This window comes from Alosa sapidissima, chromosome 1, assembly GCF_018492685.1.
Source record: "Alosa sapidissima isolate fAloSap1 chromosome 1, fAloSap1.pri, whole genome shotgun sequence".
Lineage (NCBI taxonomy): Eukaryota > Metazoa > Chordata > Actinopteri > Clupeiformes > Clupeidae > Alosa > Alosa sapidissima.
Window position 1 is genome coordinate 26,279,610 of NC_055957.1, and position 21,035 is coordinate 26,300,644.

Consider the following 21,035-nt stretch of genomic DNA (forward strand, 5'->3'; position numbering starts at 1 on the left):
TTCCTCCAAAAAAATACTGTGCACTGTAGTCAACATGTACATAATTTAATGTTCCTGCAGAAAGACCTGTTGCATTTTATGGGTCCACTTGTGTTCAAATGTAGTATTAGGATACTGTCTTTTCCTTTAAATATATTGTGTGTGACTGAGCCATAGACAGACAATGCTGACACTAAAAAGTGTTAATCCTCAATCTTAAATATCCAGTTAAATATGTCAGTTTAAAGGTATTATCAATTTGCAATACTACCACGGAACAACTGCAAGCAACTGCTACTTATGATCTGTGATGTAAACTGGTATTTCCCCCCTCTTTTTACTATATAATCTGTAAACTGATCATTATAATTTACTTCCTAAACCTCATGGCAATATAATATTACATGCTGCTTGAAACCTCTGATGTGTGAAAAAGATTATCCCCTTGGGACAATAAAGAACCTAACCTAATTAACATTCAGTTTCAGATTCATTCCGTTTTCCTTCATGTTTGCATAAACAATTGAGGAGACACTGAATAATATTTAGTTTGAGCAAATAATAATTATGATCAAAGTTAATCTAGAATACACCAGATGGACACAAATAAGCAACAAAAAACATTTTATTCAGGGAAATGTTCATTAGAAGCAATCAACTACAACACATGGGTCTGTGCAGACACATATTAACAGGGAAGGGGTAACTTTTACCCAGCACTGAACAGCTTTTTGGATCCAGATAACTCTGAAACTCAAATAACAGTGAGACATTCTGATGCATGCTACAGTAATTCTCCAGTAATCATACTGAACTGTTATCAGACCGTTAATATCAGGACAGTGACAGGAAATGACACAGAGGCAGATCAAATTGTGAACACAGACAAGGACAAAGAATTGGCTGGCAAGAGGAGTTACAATTTTGACATACTGTACAGTCTGTAAAATACAGTGTTATTCAATACAATGATACTCTAATGCAATCAGCACAGAAACATGAAACAGTCCGCTAATGATGTATCAAAGTAAGAACAATGATCTTTAACAATGTGATCTATCATGCATTGCCTCAGAGAGAGTGAGGCCCTGAGAGGGAGAAGCACCACAGGGATAGCGGCTCACAGTGGGCACAGCACAGTAAAATGTCAGCAGATGCATTTTTATGTTTATTTGTGGGTCTGACATGTTGGCATTTGATTAACCCTTGACATTAAAGAATGAGAGACTGAGAAAGTACACTGAGGCTGATATCTTACACGTTCTTTACATTAAGCTACACTGCTTCAGTTGTTGCTTGGAAACAAATAGTGTCAGAACAAATTAATAAATGGAAATGCAACTGTATAGATCTCTCAGAGCAGTTGTGTTGCTGGGTGTCTGCTGTCTCCTCTCCGCTCACACATCCCCCCTCCCTGCAGGGGGCGCTGCCTCCTCCTTCAGCTCGCTCAGGAGAAGCATGGACCCCTCGCCCTGACCCCAGCTGTCGCGCTCATCGCTCTCGTCCGTGTTGGACTCGTACTCTGAGGCGATGCCCGACTCCCTGAAGCCCCGCACCTCGAGGCCAGCGAAAAGGAACTCTTCCCTCCGGGGGGAGCCCTCTACCGGGGACACTTCCTCGACATCCCCCTGACCAGAGTCGTGGTCTTGGTCCTGGTCCTCGTCCTTGTGATCTTGCTGGTTTTGGCCCGGGAGGAAGTGGAAGTTCTGCAGCTGGATGGGACAGGCGTCCACTCCCAGCACGCTGTCCTGCATGAGGGCAGAGGGGTAGGCTGAGGTTACGCCCCGGGACACAGATGGCATGGTGGGACGGAGAGCGATCTCGAGAAGGCTGTCCTGTGAGCCCACTGGAGAAGAGAGTGTGATAAGGGTGTTAGACCGTTAAGACTATCAGCTATCAAGTACTGCACACTAATATGAGTGATATGGGGACTATACTGATTTTTTTTATTAAAGAACCATTACAGTAAAATGCTTGATGTGACTACTATAAAGACCAGTTTACAGTTTGGACTTCTAATTCACTATAGAATGTCTTGTCTAACTGTGTAGTGAGGTTTATTTGAGACAAAATAGATGTGTGTCTTAAGCTGAAAATAAAATCTGCTTCAGAGTTAACCCAGAATGATGCAACACAACATCACAGTCAACCGTCCCTTGTCAGATCCTCTGATGAATACCTCTGAAATGACAGGGCAGCTAGCTAGCCTCTGTGTGGCCAGGGCCATTCTGACTGTGTAATGAGAGAGAGAGAGAGGGAGAGAGAGAGAGAGAGAGAGAGAGAGAAAGAAAGAAAGAGAAAGTGAGAGAGAAAGACAGAAATAGTGAGAGAGAAATAGAGATATATGAGAAATAGATAGAGAGAGAGAGAAAGAAAGAGAAAGAGAGAAATAGTGAGAGAGAGAGAGAGAAAGAAAGAAAGAAAGAGAAAGTGAGAGAAAGACAGAAATAGTGAGAGAGAGAAATAGAGATATAGAGAAATAGATAGATAGAGAGAGAGAGAGAAAGAAAGAAAGAGAGAGAAAGAGAGAAATAGTGAGAGAGAGAGAGAGGGAGAAATAGTGTGTGAGAGAGAGAGAGAGAGAGAGAGGCACGCAGACACGCAGTCAGACTCACGAGGGGAGCGTGCGGACACACGGAGCTCCAGCTCCTGCACGTGTTTGACCAGCAGCGAGAGGTGCTGCAGGAGCTCAGCGTTCTGAAGCAGCAGCTGCTCCGCCCGGCCCTGGGCCTCCGCCCTGGCGGCCACCTCCACCTGTACCTGCTGCTGGAGCAGCGCCACCTGGGAGAGTTGACCCAGAGAGTCCGTCAGCAGATGGCCTAGCCCTGACGGAGCTCGTAGGGAACACAACGCCTGATGCATACATTAATCAGCACATGCCGTACTGCATGCAGATGTATGGGTACAGCATGCACCAAAATGCACATGGCTTTGCATAGTCCGGTACACCACAAACAATGTAAAAGCAAACACACACACACACACACACACACACACACACACACACACACACAGAGAAACAAACACAAGCCCTTACAAACATATGCTTCCAGACATTCACCATAATAACTTATTCTACAATGTCTGCTAGTGTTTATTAGTAACACTTTTGAAGAATATTTTGAAGAATTATCCGTAGGTTCTGTTGTGCTGTCTAGTCCTCATTATTAATGTTGCATGTATTCACAAACATTAAAAGCCTTTACAACACCCTGACAGCTGTCACAAGCCAGTAGCCACTATCAAAACATCCTAACGTGACTATTCATCCAAAGAGCAGAGAACAGCTGCCACCTCCATTTTGATGTATGAAATGTCTAGCTTTCACTAGCATGCTGGTGAGAGAGGAGGGGTGGCCCTGCCTGGGAGCTGGCTGCCTGGGTCTTCTGCTCCTGCTGCAGCAGCTGCCTCTGCAGCAGCTGGATGTGGTGCTCTACTGACAGGGCTGCCTCCTCCGCTGCCAGGCCGCCCCACTGGGCCCGTCCTCCTGGGGTTTCCGTGGTGACCGCCACATCCTGCAATAGATTGTATTGTTCTGTGAGCACCTTTTCTTTCCCTACTGAATAGCTACCCCTGACATGGAGATTTGGAGTGCTGTGTTATTAGTGCATTACATAGATGTGGTGGGAGGAAAAACGTTTTTTTTACTTTGCTTTGAAAAAGCTGAAAAGGCTTATGAATCACAGTATGACCAATATATTGGTCTGCAATGTTTTTATGTTGTATGTTGCTGTATATATTCTCCAAGTTTATCAGGCCTTTTCTAGCATGCTGCTTACAGTAGGCTACATGTCAGATATATTGACCAACTGTGTATCAGCCACAATATATTACAGTCATGCACAACACTGGCATGGTGGTCAATGATTAACAAGATGACATCAAAGCACACCCTGGAGTGAAACTTGTAAAACATCAACACATACATTAAAAATTCATGCTGAGCTATCTAGAGCCTGCTGCAACAGGCTGATGTGTGTGTGTGTGTGTGTGTGTGTGTGTGTGTGTGTGTATTTTTTTTCCTTTTCCTGTGAGAGTATTTTTTTTCCTTTTCCAGTTGCCAAATGAAGTATACAACATAGTTACGTTTCTATCTGCATAATTGATGAAACCTTTAATAAGTCTGGTCTGGACATACGACATAGTCAACAAAAACCTTGACTTTCCATCACACAGACACACACACACAGACACACACACACACAGCTTGTCTAGTGATGATCAAAAATGTCTTTTTTACCTCAGATTATCTACTACAGCTGTACCACTTTTATCAAACGCCTCACAGCTTCCACGCCCTGTACACTTCCTGACCTACCCTCCTGCAGCAGCCGAGAACATGAGAAAAACTCTAAAAACAAACATCTGCGACTAGTACTGTAAGACCTTAATAGAGTGATTCTAATACATGCATTGTAAATGGCATCTTACAAACGGAAGTTCGGGAGGAGCGTGACGGAATTTGCCACGCTTCCTTCAATCCACCTGCCGAAGTTCAGTTGCAGCATCGGTGTTACTCCGCTCGCAGTGACTACCGGTTTGCTCTCTTGTCTCAAGCAGAACTTGCTGCCCATTATCTGTTACAGACCTTCATGGTCTAGGTTGTGTGGGAAACTACTGGAGGGAGGTAGTTCTTATCTTGTCGCTTTGTATTAGAGCTGTTTGTAAAGCCCACTCGTTCCTGCTGAATGTTGAGATACATGTCACAAACATGTAGTGCTATAGCCTACTAGATGAAGGCACTTGTTTTGCTATGTGCCTGTTTTTAGCTAACAACTTTTCGGTCGCATTGGGTGTGTTAATAGTTACAGGCTCACGGAGTAGCCGATACTGCTTGTCTGGAGGCATAGGGTGAACTGAAGTCAGTGTAGGCTAAATATCCCGTGAATCACACTTGAACATTGTAAGCGGCCATGTTATATAGACGTGACATTTCTGATAAATCAGGCTTCAGTTCCAGTCCGTCCTTCGTGGTTCTTTGGTGAAGGTGAAATTGCGCTTTGCAGACCCTGGGTGCTGTGCAACCTCCTTCCCCTCCCCTGTAGCGACCGTGTCTCTACCTTTCCCCTTTCCCCATCATCTCCCACCGGCGTGAACCGCGTTCGTGCCCGTGTCTCTTCCCCAGCCAGGGACCGCGTCCCTGGTTCTCCCTCACCCCTCTTTCCCTGGATTGGTGCCACCACCCATGGGGTCACCCAGTGTTTCTCATACATTGACTTATTTGTAGCGGCCTACCACAATATCAACATTGACCACCACACAATGATTTTCCAGGTTGTACTAAATTGTGCTTAAATCTGGTTAGCATCATACGCTGTGCTAATTTGTTAAAAACTGTTCCATTCAAGTTAATTCTGCAAACCAACCACCACAATTGGAATTTAATTCTGTGGGAACAATGTTTTCCAGATCACACCCAGGTCAGTCTATGGACATTATTGAATCTTTAGTCTCTCTTTCTGCTCTACATGTTTTGCTCTTTACAAACCCTTTTGCTTCGTTTTTTAAGGTGCCTTAGTTGCCCTCATCTTTGGGTTGTATACACGGATCCTGCTGACTCCTGCCTGCACAATGACTCCTGCACGATCCCCCCAGAGCAATTTGGCTGAGCCATAGACTCTGCCAAGCATGGGTTTCTTAACATCCATTAATCAGTTTAGCTTCAAGATGGCTTTTCAGGCTCTTCACTCATCTTCATGTCAATGCCTAACCTACTCCAGCCTAGCCGCTTGCTCTCATTCTCTAAATTTCTTCTCATGCTCTTGAATGCAAACTGCCTCTATTAAAATGTTTGCTACAGGTTCCTATTTATTCTCTAGATCGGCTATTATAATGCTAGGTAGCTCAGTGTTCTCTACAAACTTAATACAGCAAAGTAGAAACCTGTAACACCCATTTATCACCTTTCAGTAAATATCCTTATATTCAGACCATGTGTACATGCTTTGTAATGTCTAAGTTCCCCTTATAGCATATATTAAAATTTTTTTGCACATGTAACAAGGGCAACTCGGATATCTACCAACGCATATTGGTATTGGCACAGACCGTTTTAGGTTTCATTCAGGCAAATAACGGTCTACTCGAGCACTTGCTCAAATACTCCAGGTGCCTTAGATACCTTTCATGTCACCTTATCTATAGCCTACATGGTCCTAGCCAGGGTCTTTTCAATTGGGTTGCATTTTTTGGGGTGATCACATGGATCCTGCTTGATTCCTGCCAGCACAGTACACTCCTGCATGATTCCTGCAAAGCACTCCATGTCCCAGGCTAGGGATCTTGCCAAACAGCAGAATTGTACAGTAGATTGTAATTTGGAATGTTAACTTTATGAATCACGCACAAATTTTCGAATCACATGCCATGAGCATCAGCAACTACATCAGTCCTCTATTCCCACTTCACTGATCCCGAGCTCTGCTACTGCAAGCTGTACTCCCCTGCACTGACCCCAAGCTCTGTTACTACAAGCTGTACTCCCCTGCACTGACCCCGAGCTCTGCAACTGCAAGCTGTACTCCCCTGCACTGACCCAGAGTTCTGCAATTGCAAGCTCATTGCCCTGCATGTCACGTTAAGTGCATGTTATGTGTTAAGTGCATGCATGTTAAGTTGGCCCTCAAGCTTCCCATTATTTTAGGATTGGTACAGCCACCACCACCGCTGGTGGTCTGACCAATCTGCTAAGCACTCCTTCACCCTGGTTAGGGATCTTCCCAAACAAGTTTGCTGTTTTGAATGTCAACTCATAGATTGGCATTTGCATCATCATTAGATCTCCTTCTACCATAGACGACAGGCGCCCCTGGCTGTCTTAATTCAAGTCGTTCCTCTATCGCATCCCCATTAGATCCCCCCTTTGCTACAGACGACGGACGCTCCGTCACTTGTTTCTGGTTTCAAATGCAGCTCAAAGTTGTTCTAACGCAAGTCGGAATCCCAGCAGACCGTTACTCAACTCATTCTTTTAGGATTGGTGCAGCCACCACTGCCGGCAAATAACGGTCTGTCCGATCAAGCCCTCAAAACTCTCGGCCGTTGGTCCTCCGACGCCTATCACTCATATATCAGATCAAATCTTTGATCTGAGGTAAGCGCACCTCGAAGAATAAGAATAAGGGGGTGTATGGCGGAATCCTGCCCGACTCCTGCCTGCGCAGTCGACTCCGGCACGATTCCGCGAAGCCCTTCAGGACCATGGCCAGAGACTTCGCCAAACATGGTTTTCTATTATGCTTTTATGTATTATGCTTTTATGTCTTTATGCAAATTCAGGAATGTGAACTAGTGAAACAGTGTTATAGTGGGCCCCAGGAGAGAATGAGAGAAAATAGAAAGTCTATTTTTTACCCATCTGGTCTTTGTATGTTATCAAAAACATTTTACAATACTTGAATCATCAGTTATCATTCAGATGTAGTGACATAATCCGTGAATTAGTGAAACACACTCAGCACACAGTGAACACACAGTGAGGTGAAGCACACACTAATCCCGGCGCAGTGAGCTGCCTGCAACAACAGCGGCGCTCAGAGAGGGGTTAGGTGCCTTGCTCAAGGGCACTTCAGCCATGCCTACTGGTGGGGGTTTGAACCGGCAACCCTCCAGTTACAAGTCCGAAGTGCTAACCAGTGGGCCACGGCTGCCCTGCCCTCTATCTGATACTGCATTGGCTCCTTTGAGGCATTATGTTCCAGACATTCCAAACCTAACAAGGCTTACATATGTAAAGTGGGGCTCCTCAGAATACAAAGTTTACATACTGTATGTAAAATAAGACTGTTAGAGTGACCTTAGGCACCAGGCATGAAGAACAGACTCACATATGTAAAGCCTGGCTGGCCCACTGGTTTTTAATTCAGTCTTGAAAAGGTGAAAGATTACCTGGGATTTGCCTTCCAAATACCACTAGGCAGGGCCAGGAATGTAACACCATAACACCAGCAGAAGTCTGAACAGACTCTATGTCACTTAGTCCAAACAGATTGTATTGCTTAGCTCATCATGTGGACACCATCGCTACTGCTGCTACTGCTGGCATGTCTATGTGTTTGTGCCCAGCAGAACCATCCTCAAGGGAGAGCCCACATATTTGTGGACAAAGCTCTAACTCGGGGTGAGGTACTGCCAGGAACATCATGTTGACCTGTCCTCCATCCTAACCCAAGCTGACCACCAGGAAATCCAGAGCCTGGGCATAATACAGGTCGCCTGGATTGGTCTCTATCTCGGACCTCAGAACTGGACATGGAGCACTGGCAGCAAACCTGCCTACTACAACTGGAGCCGTGAGAAAGGGGACTGTGCTGCAGTGACAATGCATGGACTGTGGGTGAACCTGGACTGTCGGACAGAATGACCGTTCATCTGCCAGATTGATGAGGGGACATACAACATCATCTCAGACAAAAAGATGTGGTCAGACGCAAAGACTCACTGTGAAAGCAATGGGCACAGACTGGCTACTTTCAAAAACGCTGCCACCAAACCCAGTGGCCAGATACCCAACACTGGATGGGGCTGTATAAACGGTCTGGAGGCTGGACCTGGGTGGAGGGTGAGGAGAGTCGGGGGGAACTCGACTATACCAACTGGCATACACGGCTGTTCTGTGGGCTGATGGCCTCTGATGGGGGATGGAGGGATGAGTTGTGTCATGAGAACCACTGGTTTGTGTGCACACACGAGCAGGTACTGGAACTGAGTGAGACCCCTCGCAGCTGGCACAAAGCCAACGAGGCATGCAGGAACAAAAACATGCATCTGGTCACCATCCGCAACGCCAATGAGAATGCTCATCTTCATCGCAGGTTTGCCAGCTTTGCCGGTGAGTTCTGGATTGGCCTGTCCAACGACCCCTGGAGGTGGCCTTACGGCTCCAGCGCCGAACTCCATTACTGGATGGAAACGGAGCCCAACAACTACAAGGACACCAATGAGGACTGTGTGGTGATGCATGAAGGGTTGTGGTATGACCTGCCGTGCTCACACCGCTGCCCGTTCTTCTGCTTGATGAAGAAGCTGAGGGTGGTGACAGCGCCCTCTAGCTGGGAGGAAGCTCTGCTGCACTGCCGGGGGCAAGGTGGAGACCTGGCCAGCATCAAGGATGATGACAACCAAAAGCTGACCCATAGGGTGGTCCAGGATGCCACAACGACGCATGTGTGGATGGGGCTTCGCTTCCTGGCAGGGAACTGGCTCTGGTTGAGTGGTGCAGATCTGGTGTACCATCAGTGGGCAGTGGGGGAGGGGCAGGAGATATGCCCACTTCATCACTGTGCAGCAATGGACCGCAACACAGGGAACTTGGTGCACAGGGACTGTGAGGAGAAACTTGACTTCCTGTGCCAGCTGCTGTAATCACTGAGGTGTGTGTGCGTTTCTGTACTGTATGTGCATCTCTGTGTGTGAGAGTGTTTCAAAATTGTAGCAGTGTGTTGTAGTTTTAAGTTCGAGTCTGTTGTTAGGATGTATGGTCTGTGTGAGTATTGTGGAGTATATGTATGTAAGTATGGGAACATGCAACATACTGTATGTTGTTGTGGGGTACATGTGTGTGTGGGTGTGTGTGTATGTTGTCTGGTATATGTAGATGTGTATGTTGTACACATACACACATGAGCTTTTGTGTTTATATGCAATGTGCGTGTATTTTAGTTAGTGTGCTGATAAGTGTGTCATCATATAGAGCCAGATAGATGGGATGGTGTGACTGTCTTGCTGTTCTAACTTGAGTTGCAGCTACTCATCTCACCAGTGATTAGATGTAGTGCTGAAATGGAATGAACATATATTGCCTAATGTAGTTCATGTACTATACTGTAGTCTCATTTTATGTGGATTAGGTGGGTGCATACAGTATATTTAACTTAAACAAAATACTAATAAAACTTTGATGCTATGTTGTTACATAATAATTACCATTACTATAAATTATGATGTTTAATATTGGATACTAAAATCATGTAATTACACATAACAGACTGTAATATTATTTTATATGTGTGTATTTCTTTAAGTAAAACTACTTCACTCAAAATGTCTTGTCATTAGAGGAATTGGAAATATACTTACTAAAAGAAATGTTGACAGATTGAGTACTTATTTCCTCTATACAATGCAGTTCATGTATGTTTGTATGTATGTATGTATGTATGTATGTATGTATGTATGTATGTATGTATGTATATGTATGTTTTACAAAATACATTAATAAATACAAAATTGGTTATAATGTACGTATTCCAAAGCTCATCCTCACTTCAAGGTCACAAAATTGTCACATGTAGAGTAACACCATTACACTGTAACACCACAGCCACTACATCATCAAACAATGGTTCAAACTAGATTTACCGCATAGCGGTACAGAATGTAACACCTGCTCAGTCCTCCACATTCTCTCAAGTGTGTTTGCTTCTGTGTGCATGTGTGCTTCTTTCTGTGTGTGTGTGTGTGTGTGTGTGTCACAGTCCTGCCTTCTCTCAGCAGAAAATACATTTCGACATCTCAATTTTCACATCTCAACATCCTCTACTTCATCCCCCACTCCTGAAACTCTATGTGTACTCTTTCTCACTAGTGGCAGTCATGACTATTGCTCATGTTTGCACAAGAAACTATATGCAAATACAATCTGTATACAGTCTACACACAGTGAAAAATTATGTGAAATTTCATCATCCACAGTGTCTGTACACAGTGTTATTCACCAACATTTTATGTCTGTACAAACTTCTGCGCTCTGCCTCATTAGGACAGGTCTGCAATAAGAGGCCAAGTATATTTTGGTGACACCCAAACACGTGTCCATATCCACATTGCACATCAGCTTTGACCACAAAGTATACTGGTCATATTATGCACTGCTATACAGTACGTCTAGTCTTTAACAGTTTGTGCTGGTGTGTGTGTGTGTGTGGGTGTAGCATTACAATTTTGCATTGACATTATTCACTGAGTGAGAGAGAGAAACACCAACTTTGGCACAGCAGTCTTGAGTTATTCCACAAAAACTGCTACCCTGTGTGGTATCAAAATTACTTCAGATTTATGTATGGTTCCCAATACCATAGTCTAAGGCTACAATATTACACTTTTAAGGCTATGTTAATGTAGGGCATATCAGTGTATTTTGATATAAGAACCATCAGAGCAGTTCAGTCTAATGCTCATATCTGACCCCTGTTGGTCATTTCAGGGGGCAAAAACATGATTTTACTCTATGCTTGAAAGATGATGCTAACTTATTTAAAATAGAGATTTTGTTTTGATTTGTTTAATCCATATTTGTTCACCCAGAACACAGAAACACATTTCAGTAGTATTTTATAGATTAAAACTACCTTCTTCTCCTTCTTGAGGTCCTTCACACTACGGCTGGAGTCCCCTGATGTGCTCGCAGACACAGGGTCCCCTTCTTCCTCTGTCTTCTCCATCCAAGCTGAGGGTGGAAGCCAGGAGAAAGAGTTATAAGTGGGGCCAAGTTTTGTCATATGTGAGGCCACCTGTAGCAGATGCCAACAGAGTTGAAACGTACTCTCAGAGGTTATGAGGTCCTCTGTAAAAGAAACCTCCAGAGGCTTCTCTCATCCAGAGGCTTCTCTCATGGCTGACTTCTGGGTTATTACAGGCTACAGTAGCTCAAAAATGTGCCCTTTATCTTTCTTAACATTTACATCTGTAAGCCATGCAAAGAGCCTTTGAGACAGATGGTCATTCAGAAAACAGCTTGTTTGGGCTCATGGGCTGACACACATTCATGCCTAAACACAAGATGTTTTTGAGGCACATTCACATTCATCTCGTGCACCTGGTGCAAGGCTTATTCTTATCTTAACTCAATAAAGTGAGGAATTTCTCGCATTGCGCTCCACTTTTAATAAACCTTGCGCCCAGGAGTGTAGTAATTGGTGACATATGGTGTGGTCTGGCGCATGATCCAAAAATCACTGTTGTACACCCTTTAAAAATGATTACGCCACTGACCAAGAAAAACCTGGTCTATAGCTAAAGGCGCATATAAAGCACAGCTGAGGATACACTGTTACGAGATGTAAGCAGCAACTCCTCTGCAGGATAAATATCCTTAGGATTTTTATTCAGTCATTCGAACATTATTGGGGTAGTGTTGCTTTTTTCAGGCTATGTTTTCGATGGTAACCCCTTGTCAGTCAATAGTGAAAGTAATTAACTGGGTATACAGTAACTGTTTTGTCGTTGACTATGAGACCACGGTGAAGTTAGTTTCACTTTGCCTATGAGTTCAAATAATAGACAAGTGCAGATGCAGATGTAGTGCATTTTCGGCTGTGCTTCAGATGCGCCTTTCGCATAGACCAGGTTTTTCTTGGTCAGTGGCGTAATGCTTTTTAGATAGTGTAAGATAGCTTTTTAAATAATGTGCCAGACCACACCTTAGGTTGTTAACTGCCACACCCCTGGGCGCATTGCTCAATAAAGGAGAAGTGCATGGCGAAAAATTTGAGTGTACAATAGGAATACGCTTTGAGTCTTGATAAGAATGCGCTATGCGCTGGGTTTTAGATCACCAAGATAGGGCCCTTAATGTCTATAAAATTTGCGCCTATGACCATCCGTTTCTGATCGCCAAAACAGGGCCGAAGGTAACACTTCCTCAACCACATATGCCTTTCTGTGAAAAAGGGAGAATGATTGTCTTAAATAACTTAAACCGGTAAATCTGTTCAAGGATGAAAATTACATTAATTAATCAATAATTGAGGGAAGGATGATATGGATCACCTAATATGTTCTGCCCGTCAGCGTCATCCAGACTCAGCTTGTGGCAAACCTCAAAAGCCTGACCAACAGTCCGCACAATCTCCATGGCTTGACTCTGATATGGCAGGAGATGACACACACAAAGGAAGAGGAGTGGGACACCATAACACAGGGAACATGGCAAATACAGGCCAGAAGCTGTAGTACATTGAAGCACTATACACTATTCACTTACCAGAAAATCTCTGACATTTAAAATAGAAAGCAGGTGAACAGATTGGTTTCTGTGGCAGAAATGTGGTTAAAACGTTTAACCAAATGAATCATGTTTGGGATGTGTGTGGGGTATGAGTGGGGTCCCAAATAGGTTTGCATTTGTGTAGGTTTGTGTAGGGGTGGGGGAAGGGACCAGAGAGTCAGCTGTGGCACTACTGCTGGCTAAGAGAGTCGTGACGTGCATTTGACCATGCCACAATAAGAGCGCTCTGTCACTCTGATGGATTGGCCCATTTCAAAGGTGACGAGGACAAAGACATTTCTCATCTGGTTGGTCTTTCCCTTATCATGGTCTTATATTTCTATTCAGGCTCTTGGAGAAATTCGGCAGTTTGTCTTTGGTATATCTGAGGGTTCCTGGCTGTGAACTGATTTTCTAACTGTGTTCTTTTCAGTGTCTTTGTGTATAAAGAAAAAACCATTAGGCCATTAGGCCTGCACATTCCTACAGAATATTCACACCTAGCCTATAATTAATTCCTAAGATAAATAAATGATGAACTCATATTGATTTTTACTTCCCATATGGGTCAATGACGTGACATGCAGATTTTGGTGTCCGAGTCCATTACTTTGGTTTCAATTATTTTATTCTATAAAACCTGTATAATTTAAACATATTTTCTGTTTATCATAAAAATTCTATATATATTTTTTTATTTACAAGTGACCTTTACTGATGAGTGAAAAGTTTGTAAATCTCTCTCAAATGTTAATAAATAAATAAATAGCTATTTTCTCTTCATAGTTGGACTTGTCAGGTTTACATGTCAGGTGGTACAACCAATGTAAAACTAAGATAAAATTACTTTAATATAAAACTCTTTATTGTATTGGAAAATCGAATGGATTTTTTCTAGCAAAGTCAAACTTCCTAGCAAAGTCAAAAGGTTATATAGGTGTCCAAGAAGATGCCTAATTTGAAACTAGTAGCAAACGTCAGGTGGTGCAACCACATCATCAGGTGGTGCAACCAGGTAAAATATGAATTTAAACTAAGAAATAGTAGTCACTCTCAGGTATACTTACCAAAAAAAGTGCTGCGCAAAAAAAGAAGTGGTTGCGCCACCTGACATTTTGTGGTGAAATTACAAATACAGTCTAAAAAAGTATTAAAACTCATGTAAATGTTGTGCAGCCATTAAGACTTATTTAAGCACTTTCTTCCAACTTAAAATAATGCATTGTGTTCATTTTAAAGATTATTTTGAAAACACATTTTTAAAAGCCTTTTTTGTCAATGACCCATATAAAGATAACAATTTGAGGAAATAGGGGGGTCTATTACATCAGAGGGCCTTTTGCATCATCAAATGAGTAGCCTATCACATCAAGCTTGTGGCACCATGTCACCTCCAGCACTGTAAAGTCATGTTATCTAAGAGTTCCATATATGTCTGGTGTGAGCTCTTTATATGTCATGTGTTCCATAAGTATTTATGTAAACTGTATGGACATGGGTGAATATGCTAAAACCTATAATTTGCCTAAAGGAAATATTTTATAGAGAAATTATAGAAAGAAGATGCCTAATTTGAAACTAGTAGCAAACGTCAGGTGGTGCAACCGCATCATCAGGTGGTGCAACCAGGTAAAATATGAATTTAAACTAAGAAATAGTAGATTAACGTGAACAATTGGTTGTAAAATGTGCTGTACCTAATTATTCTATTCTATTGTAAAGTATTTAGTAACATTTTACATGTAAAGTTGGATGTTGGATAACCAAAATACCCACCCTCTACGATAAAGTATTCATAAGTTACTTTTAATACCAAGGTCAACTACAAAATAATAATGTGTTAAGCCCTGTAGTCACTCTCAGGTATACTTACCAAAAAAAAAGTGCTGCGCAAAAAAAGAAGTGGTTGCGCCACCTGACATTTTGTGGTGAAATTACAAATACAGTCTAAAAAAGTATTAAAACTCATGTAAATGTTGTGCAGCCATTAAGACTTATTTAAGCACTTTCTTCCAACTTAAAATAATGCATTGTGTTCATTTTAAAGATTATTTTGAAAACACATTTTTAAAAGCCTTTTTTGTCAATGACCCATATAAAGATAACAATTTGAGGAAGTAGGGGGGTCTATTACATCAGAGGGCCTTTTGCATCATCAAATGAGTAGCCTATCACATCAAGCTTGTGGCACCATGTCACCTCCAGCACTGTAAAGTCATGTTATCTAAGAGTTCCATATATGTCTGGTGTGAGCTCTTTATATGTCATGTGTTCCATAAGTATTTATGTAAACTGTATGGACATGGGTGAATATGCTAAAACCTATAATTTGCCTAAAGGAAATATTTTATAGAGAAATTATAGAAAGAAGATGCCTAATTTGAAACTAGTAGCAAACGTCAGGTGGTGCAACCGCATCATCAGGTGGTGCAACCAGGTAAAATATGAATTTAAACTAAGAAATAGTAGATTAACGTGAACAATTGGTTGTAAAATGTGCTGTACCTAATTATTCTATTCTATTGTAAAGTATTTAGTAACATTTTACATGTAAAGTTGGATGTTGGATAACCAAAATACCCACCCTCTACGATAAAGTATTCATAAGTTACTTTTAATACCAAGGTCAACTACAAAATAATAATGTGTTAAGCCCTGTAGTCACTCTCAGGTATACTTACCAAAAAAAAAGTGCTGCGCAAAAAAAGAAGTGGTTGCGCCACCTGACATTTTGTGGTGAAATTACAAATACAGTCTAAAAAAGTATTAAAACTCATGTAAATGTTGTGCAGCCATTAAGACTTATTTAAGCACTTTCTTCCAACTTAAAATAATGCATTGTGTTCATTTTAAAGATTATTTTGAAAACACATTTTTAAAAGCCTTTTTTGTCAATGACCCATATAAAGATAACAATTTGAGGAAGTAGGGGGGTCTATTACATCAGAGGGCCTTTTGCATCATCAAATGAGTAGCCTATCACATCAAGCTTGTGGCACCATGTCACCTCCAGCACTGTAAAGTCATGTTATCTAAGAGTTCCATATATGTCTGGTGTGAGCTCTTTATATGTCATGTGTTCCATAAGTATTTATGTAAACTGTATGGACAGGGGTGAATATGCTAAAACCTATAATTTGCCTAAAGGAAATATTGAATTAGAAATAAATACTAACCATTTCAGTGGGGGATGGGAGGGATGTTCTGTGGCTACATTATCTACCACACAAACAACTTCTAGGATTAGATCTAGGATTAACTAACTGTATCGGTATAAATTACCATTACATGACAGGAGTCAAAGTTTAGAAGACCATGAGAACTGCATTACCTTTCTCTTACATTTAAAGACGTTGCAACGGAACACTTTGCTCTGGCCATCTCGTGCTATATAGCTGAAGATTTTCAGATCTTGAGAGTCATGAGAGACATAGAAAATCCTGAGTGAAAGGGAAAACTCAGTGAATGCCAACAGATAATGATCTCCATGGAAACAACCAGTATGATTACATCTGCTCTCTGTTCAGCCTTTTTCTCCCTTCCCCCCTGAGTGCCTTGTCCTTAGTGATCATTTGACTTTATAATATAATGGTCATCCAATAGTAGACAAATGTCAACCAGCTCAGTAAATTATGTGATGTTTCTGGAAAATCTCTATAATGGGGCATTTTAATTAGCTTTTGACTGAACAGATTTGGCATCTGACATTGATACTCTAGGACTAGGCTACTCCTGCTATATATGTGTGACCTACAGTGCATAGCCTACCTGTAGATAGGATCCTGGATCAGAGTTATGTGGTGGCTGTCATCCCATGTCCTGTCTTTCATCTGTTAGAAACCACTATGACATTAATCACATTAAAATAACATGGCTCAAACTCTTACATTTAGGTTGCATTCATTAGTGATGTCCACTGAGATGCTGTGGTAATGAATCTGTTTGTTATGTCTGTTAAGACAATGGTTATCTGCCTCAGGAACACTTCCACTTCAGGCCTAAAATTAAAACTTTCCTTACCTTTTTTTTTGTCTGAAACATGACCTTGACTCCATCTACAGCCACCATTAAACTGACTTTCTTCTTCTTAATGTTTTTCACTTTGAATTCATACTGTGAGAAAAACAAATAAAAATGTAATGCTTTGCTCATTACACATTTCATGTCTAAACAATATCCCAGAGCACAATATACATTCAAGAGAGAGATATCATATCAAATCAGATTGATAAACAGATAGAATTATGGTGCAATATTAATATAAATATGATCACACATGCTAATATACTTGCAGTTAATTGTGCAACGGGTACAACTTTCAAGTTACAATTACTCTTAAGCAACCCATATACGTTCAGAATCATGTGATCAAAGAATGCTTTTGGACTAGTCTAAAAGAAAGCCTACTTTGATCAGTAACTAGGTTCTATGTGGTTCATGTGTGTCAACTGTCTCTGAAACACCACAGACAAAATAGGCTCAGATCATTTTAAAACCACAGTGGATCAAACTGAACATAAACAGATGTGTCTGCTGCCTGTCACTGCCTTGGTCTGCAGCAAAACAGTAAACATAAGCAAACAAGAAATTCACAGGGGAGTAAGCAAATGCTTACAAGATTTGGCAGAGGCTCACAGTACAAAGTGGCCTCACTCACAGAGATGTTTTTCTGGCTCTTCCAAGCGAAGTCTGCCCCCCCCCCCCCCACCATCAGCCAGATATCAGAGGCAGTATGCATGAGCATGCCACTGATGCTATTTCAATTTCACATGTTAAAAAGCACTCTCACATCACAGGACAACAAACTGGACCTGACAGCTTACATCCCAAGTGTGAGGTGCATTATCAAAGGCTCTTTCACATCAGAGACAGCCAAAGAGCATTTTAAATATTACAGACCACTCCTGCGGCAGGACAAGCAAGTCTTATCTGTCTCTAATATTTTTTGTGGGATGGGGAATGACTCTGTTTCTGTCTTTGACATTCCCTGCCCTAAAATATCTCCTATTGAGATTGATTTTTGAACTGGATGAAGCTTCACAAGCATAGTTGAATGACGATGCTATATCTTTAAGGTGAAACATCCAATGTACAAAACCATGGCAAACTACAGTGTTAGACCCAGTCTTCTGCTTTCAAATGTCTACACCTATTTAACACTAATCTCAGTGAACGACTGATATTGTCCAATGATTTGAGGTGTAACTCAGCACTGATGTTCTACTGGGAATGATGTTTTTAGAATTGCAATAAGCCAGATAGCTGGATTATGTTACAGATGTGTTTCCTAACAAACAGTTTTCCTTTACTCAATTAAGCCATTAAAATTATATTAGTCAAGGGTGTGTGAAGCAACTTGGAAAGGTGAGATTGTATGCGTATTTATTCAGAAAATGTATGGCTTACACGTATTCTTCTCATAGCTGCCAGTATGTCCATCCGGTTATTGGGTCTCACAACGTCCAAGCTGCCAATATACTTTGAAGATAAACAAAAAAAAAGGAGAGACACATTGGCCCATATGTTCCAATTTTGTAAGAGCGACTAGAAAATGTACATACATAAAACAAGCAACTTAGGCTAGGTAACTTAGAAGATACATTTCAGTTTCAAAGCATCACCAGAATATACAGGGACTTTACCTTCACTTCAAACATCACGCCGTGCTTGAATGCGTCCTCGTCGTGCATCGGAATCCTGAGGTCTTGCGCATCATCCACCAAATTGTACCTTGTTTTCTCCGGCATTGTGGACACTGAAAAGTTTCACCTGAAAGCTGGATTCTTTCAAGCCCAAAGACAGAGCAAAGATCTTTGCCCATAAGTCACCATCATCATTCAGAAACAAGACAAAGGTTGAGACGTTGAAGAATTACTGTTGCTTTCTCTGAAATGGTCCATCTGATTCACTCATTCATATTCATTCAATTCAACCTAATAGAATAAAGCATCCAGAGTCACCGAACAAATCAAATTAGCGTCGATGATAGCCCGAGAATCCTTCTGTCAGAATCATAACACTGCGTCCTGGTGCATCGTTTCGTACGTAAAGTAATAATTCACCCCGACGTGCATCTGAGAGGAATTCCACCTGTTCCTATTGGAGTATCACGGATTTAAGGAGGGCTGATGGAGACGCACGAGCATTGTCCGTGGTTGGAATACAGAAATGAACAACTCTAGGTCAACTCTAGGTGAACACTGCCATCTAGAGGTGTGAAACTCGCAAGGCACAATAATCTGTTTAGAATGAGACCATTCATAATTTCCTTTATTTCTCTATTTGAATACAATAAATAAGGGCAAATGTCTACAGGTCTACAGGTTGCAATAGATAAAACTTTGACACATTAAAATCAACAGCAGAGTGTGTTTCATCATTGCCAGTTATACCAAATATTCTTCTTTTTAAAATTTTCTCACTTTCATAAGCATGTTATTTTGTAAACCAACTAGCGCAGTATACACAATATATTTTACTTTGCTTTGACTGCTTTAAGTTATGTCCAACATAGCCTAGACTAATGATATAAGACTTTCCTTAGGCCAGTCTCATACTGTTTTATTTTTACAAAACAGAATAGGCCTATATTTTTTAGGTTGCATACAAAATCTAAAAACCACATTTGGAAACGTACAGCTGAATTTTCTGCTGCTAGCCCCAGTGAACTGCGCTGCAGTGCTGCAGCCAGTGTTTGTGTGACGCCTCTGGCACCCAGTGAGCGCGTGCCTCCAGCTGACACCTCTTTTTTGGCAAGGTTTGACACTTCCCGGGGCTTCGCTTTGTGAGATGTCAAGACATAATCTGCGTCAGCAATTTCAAAATAAATATGGCTTCTATAAATAGGTGCACTCTACAATGTGAGATGGTAGAGTGCACCTTGACCCAAAGCAAGTTCACATTTTGAAATAAGTCGAAACAGACTGTCACCAAACGTGCTGTCACTGCACTTGCTGGGCCTGCCGAGGACTAAAGGCTTTGTTATTTCACACTGGTTTGTGTCATTCTGACATCTGCTCAAGTACTGCTATGGTAACCTAATGCAAGTTAACATCAGCTTAGTCCTGAGAAATGCATCACCTGTGGAACAGGTCAGGGCACAGCAGAGGAGAGCAGCAGCCACTGAATATGAACTTTTTTACACCTCTCAGCTGGAGCAAATATTTTCCCTCCTGTGTTGGAAACCATGTTGGCATATCAAAACAACTTAATCAGCGGGTTGCCACAACCATGCCCAGAGAGTATGTCTCACAGGTCTACGGACAATTCTCTCGACCTCATAGCTTGGTTTTCACTCTGACATACTACATCAACTGTGAGACCGTATATAAAGAGATGTGTGCCTCTCCTAATAATGTTCAGTGAATTCATTTAAGGACAAGTGAACAACAAATCAAGTTGTAGAAGCATCTCAAGGCTCTCATAACAAAGGGTCTGAATGTAAAAGGATATTTCAGTTTTTTATTTTTTATAAATTTATATATTTATAAATACTCCAAACACCGGCTTTTTTGTGGAGTGTTGTGTGGTTGAGTATTGTGTGTAGATTTATGAGAAAATGAATTGAATCGATTTTAAGATGAGTCTGAAACATAACAAAATGTGGGAAACTTGAAAAGGTCTGAAAACTTTTTAGTTGCACTGTACTGTATCTTATCCATCTTGTGCCATCCATCAGGGTCTTCTAAGGCCTTCTTAGATGATAAAAACGTAATTATCCAGGGGGCAAAACATGGGATGTTGTAAAAGGTTGTTGTACAAAAATGAAATCTACAATGTCCATGGATCACAACCTCAGTGCACAATCTGGTCAACAAGCTACTGGATATCCACAGGATATGTTCAAACTATGTGTGTCCCTACTGCAAAAATAGCGCTTTTATATCATTATTGTTATACCATATGGATCGTCCTCTTACGATTCATACACAGTGGGTAGCCATGTGCCGTATGTAACTGCATTGTATACAGTAGGTCCTTTATTTCATATCAATGCTTATCTACTACCCCATTCATTAATTTTATGTCTCCACAGGTTATACGGGAACAAGCCAGTGTGGCCTCTTGAAAC

The 21,035-nt window shown here is 41.6% G+C and overlaps 1 protein-coding gene across 2 annotated transcripts; it reads right to left on the reverse strand.

Moving 5' to 3' along the window:
• Window positions 1-588: 588 nt before the first annotated feature.
• On the reverse strand, window positions 589-19,057 carry nos1apb (nitric oxide synthase 1 (neuronal) adaptor protein b). 2 transcript variants are annotated; one of them, XM_042111821.1, is made up of 10 exons: window positions 18,607-19,057; window positions 18,371-18,442; window positions 16,985-17,077; window positions 16,733-16,794; window positions 16,296-16,404; window positions 12,748-12,841; window positions 11,328-11,425; window positions 3,342-3,494; window positions 2,595-2,760; window positions 589-1,727 (listed from the first exon to the last, which is right to left on the reverse strand). In XM_042111821.1, the coding sequence occupies exons 1-10, from the start codon at window positions 18,709-18,711 to the stop codon at window positions 1,471-1,473; spliced, it is 1,209 nt and encodes a 402-aa protein (XP_041967755.1). In that variant the 5' UTR covers window positions 18,712-19,057; the 3' UTR covers window positions 589-1,470. The 2 variants fall into 2 exon arrangements, with proteins under 2 accessions (XP_041967755.1, XP_041967744.1); XM_042111810.1 differs by having other exon boundaries at window positions 589-1,825.
• Between the last annotated feature and the right edge of the window lie 1,978 nt (window positions 19,058-21,035).

Coding starts and splice junctions, on each gene's coding strand:
- nos1apb (XM_042111810.1), bottom strand. CDS start 18,711: ATGCCGGAGAAAACAAGGTACAATTTGGTGGATGATGCGCAAGACCTC. Junction 16,795..16,984: donor TGTTTCAGACAAAAAAAAAG/GTAAGGAAAGTT, acceptor GGTTTCTAACAG/ATGAAAGACAGGACATGGGA. Junction 3,495..11,327: donor ACCTCAAGAAGGAGAAGAAG/GTAGTTTTAATC, acceptor AATCTATTGCAG/GATGTGGCGGTCACCACGGA.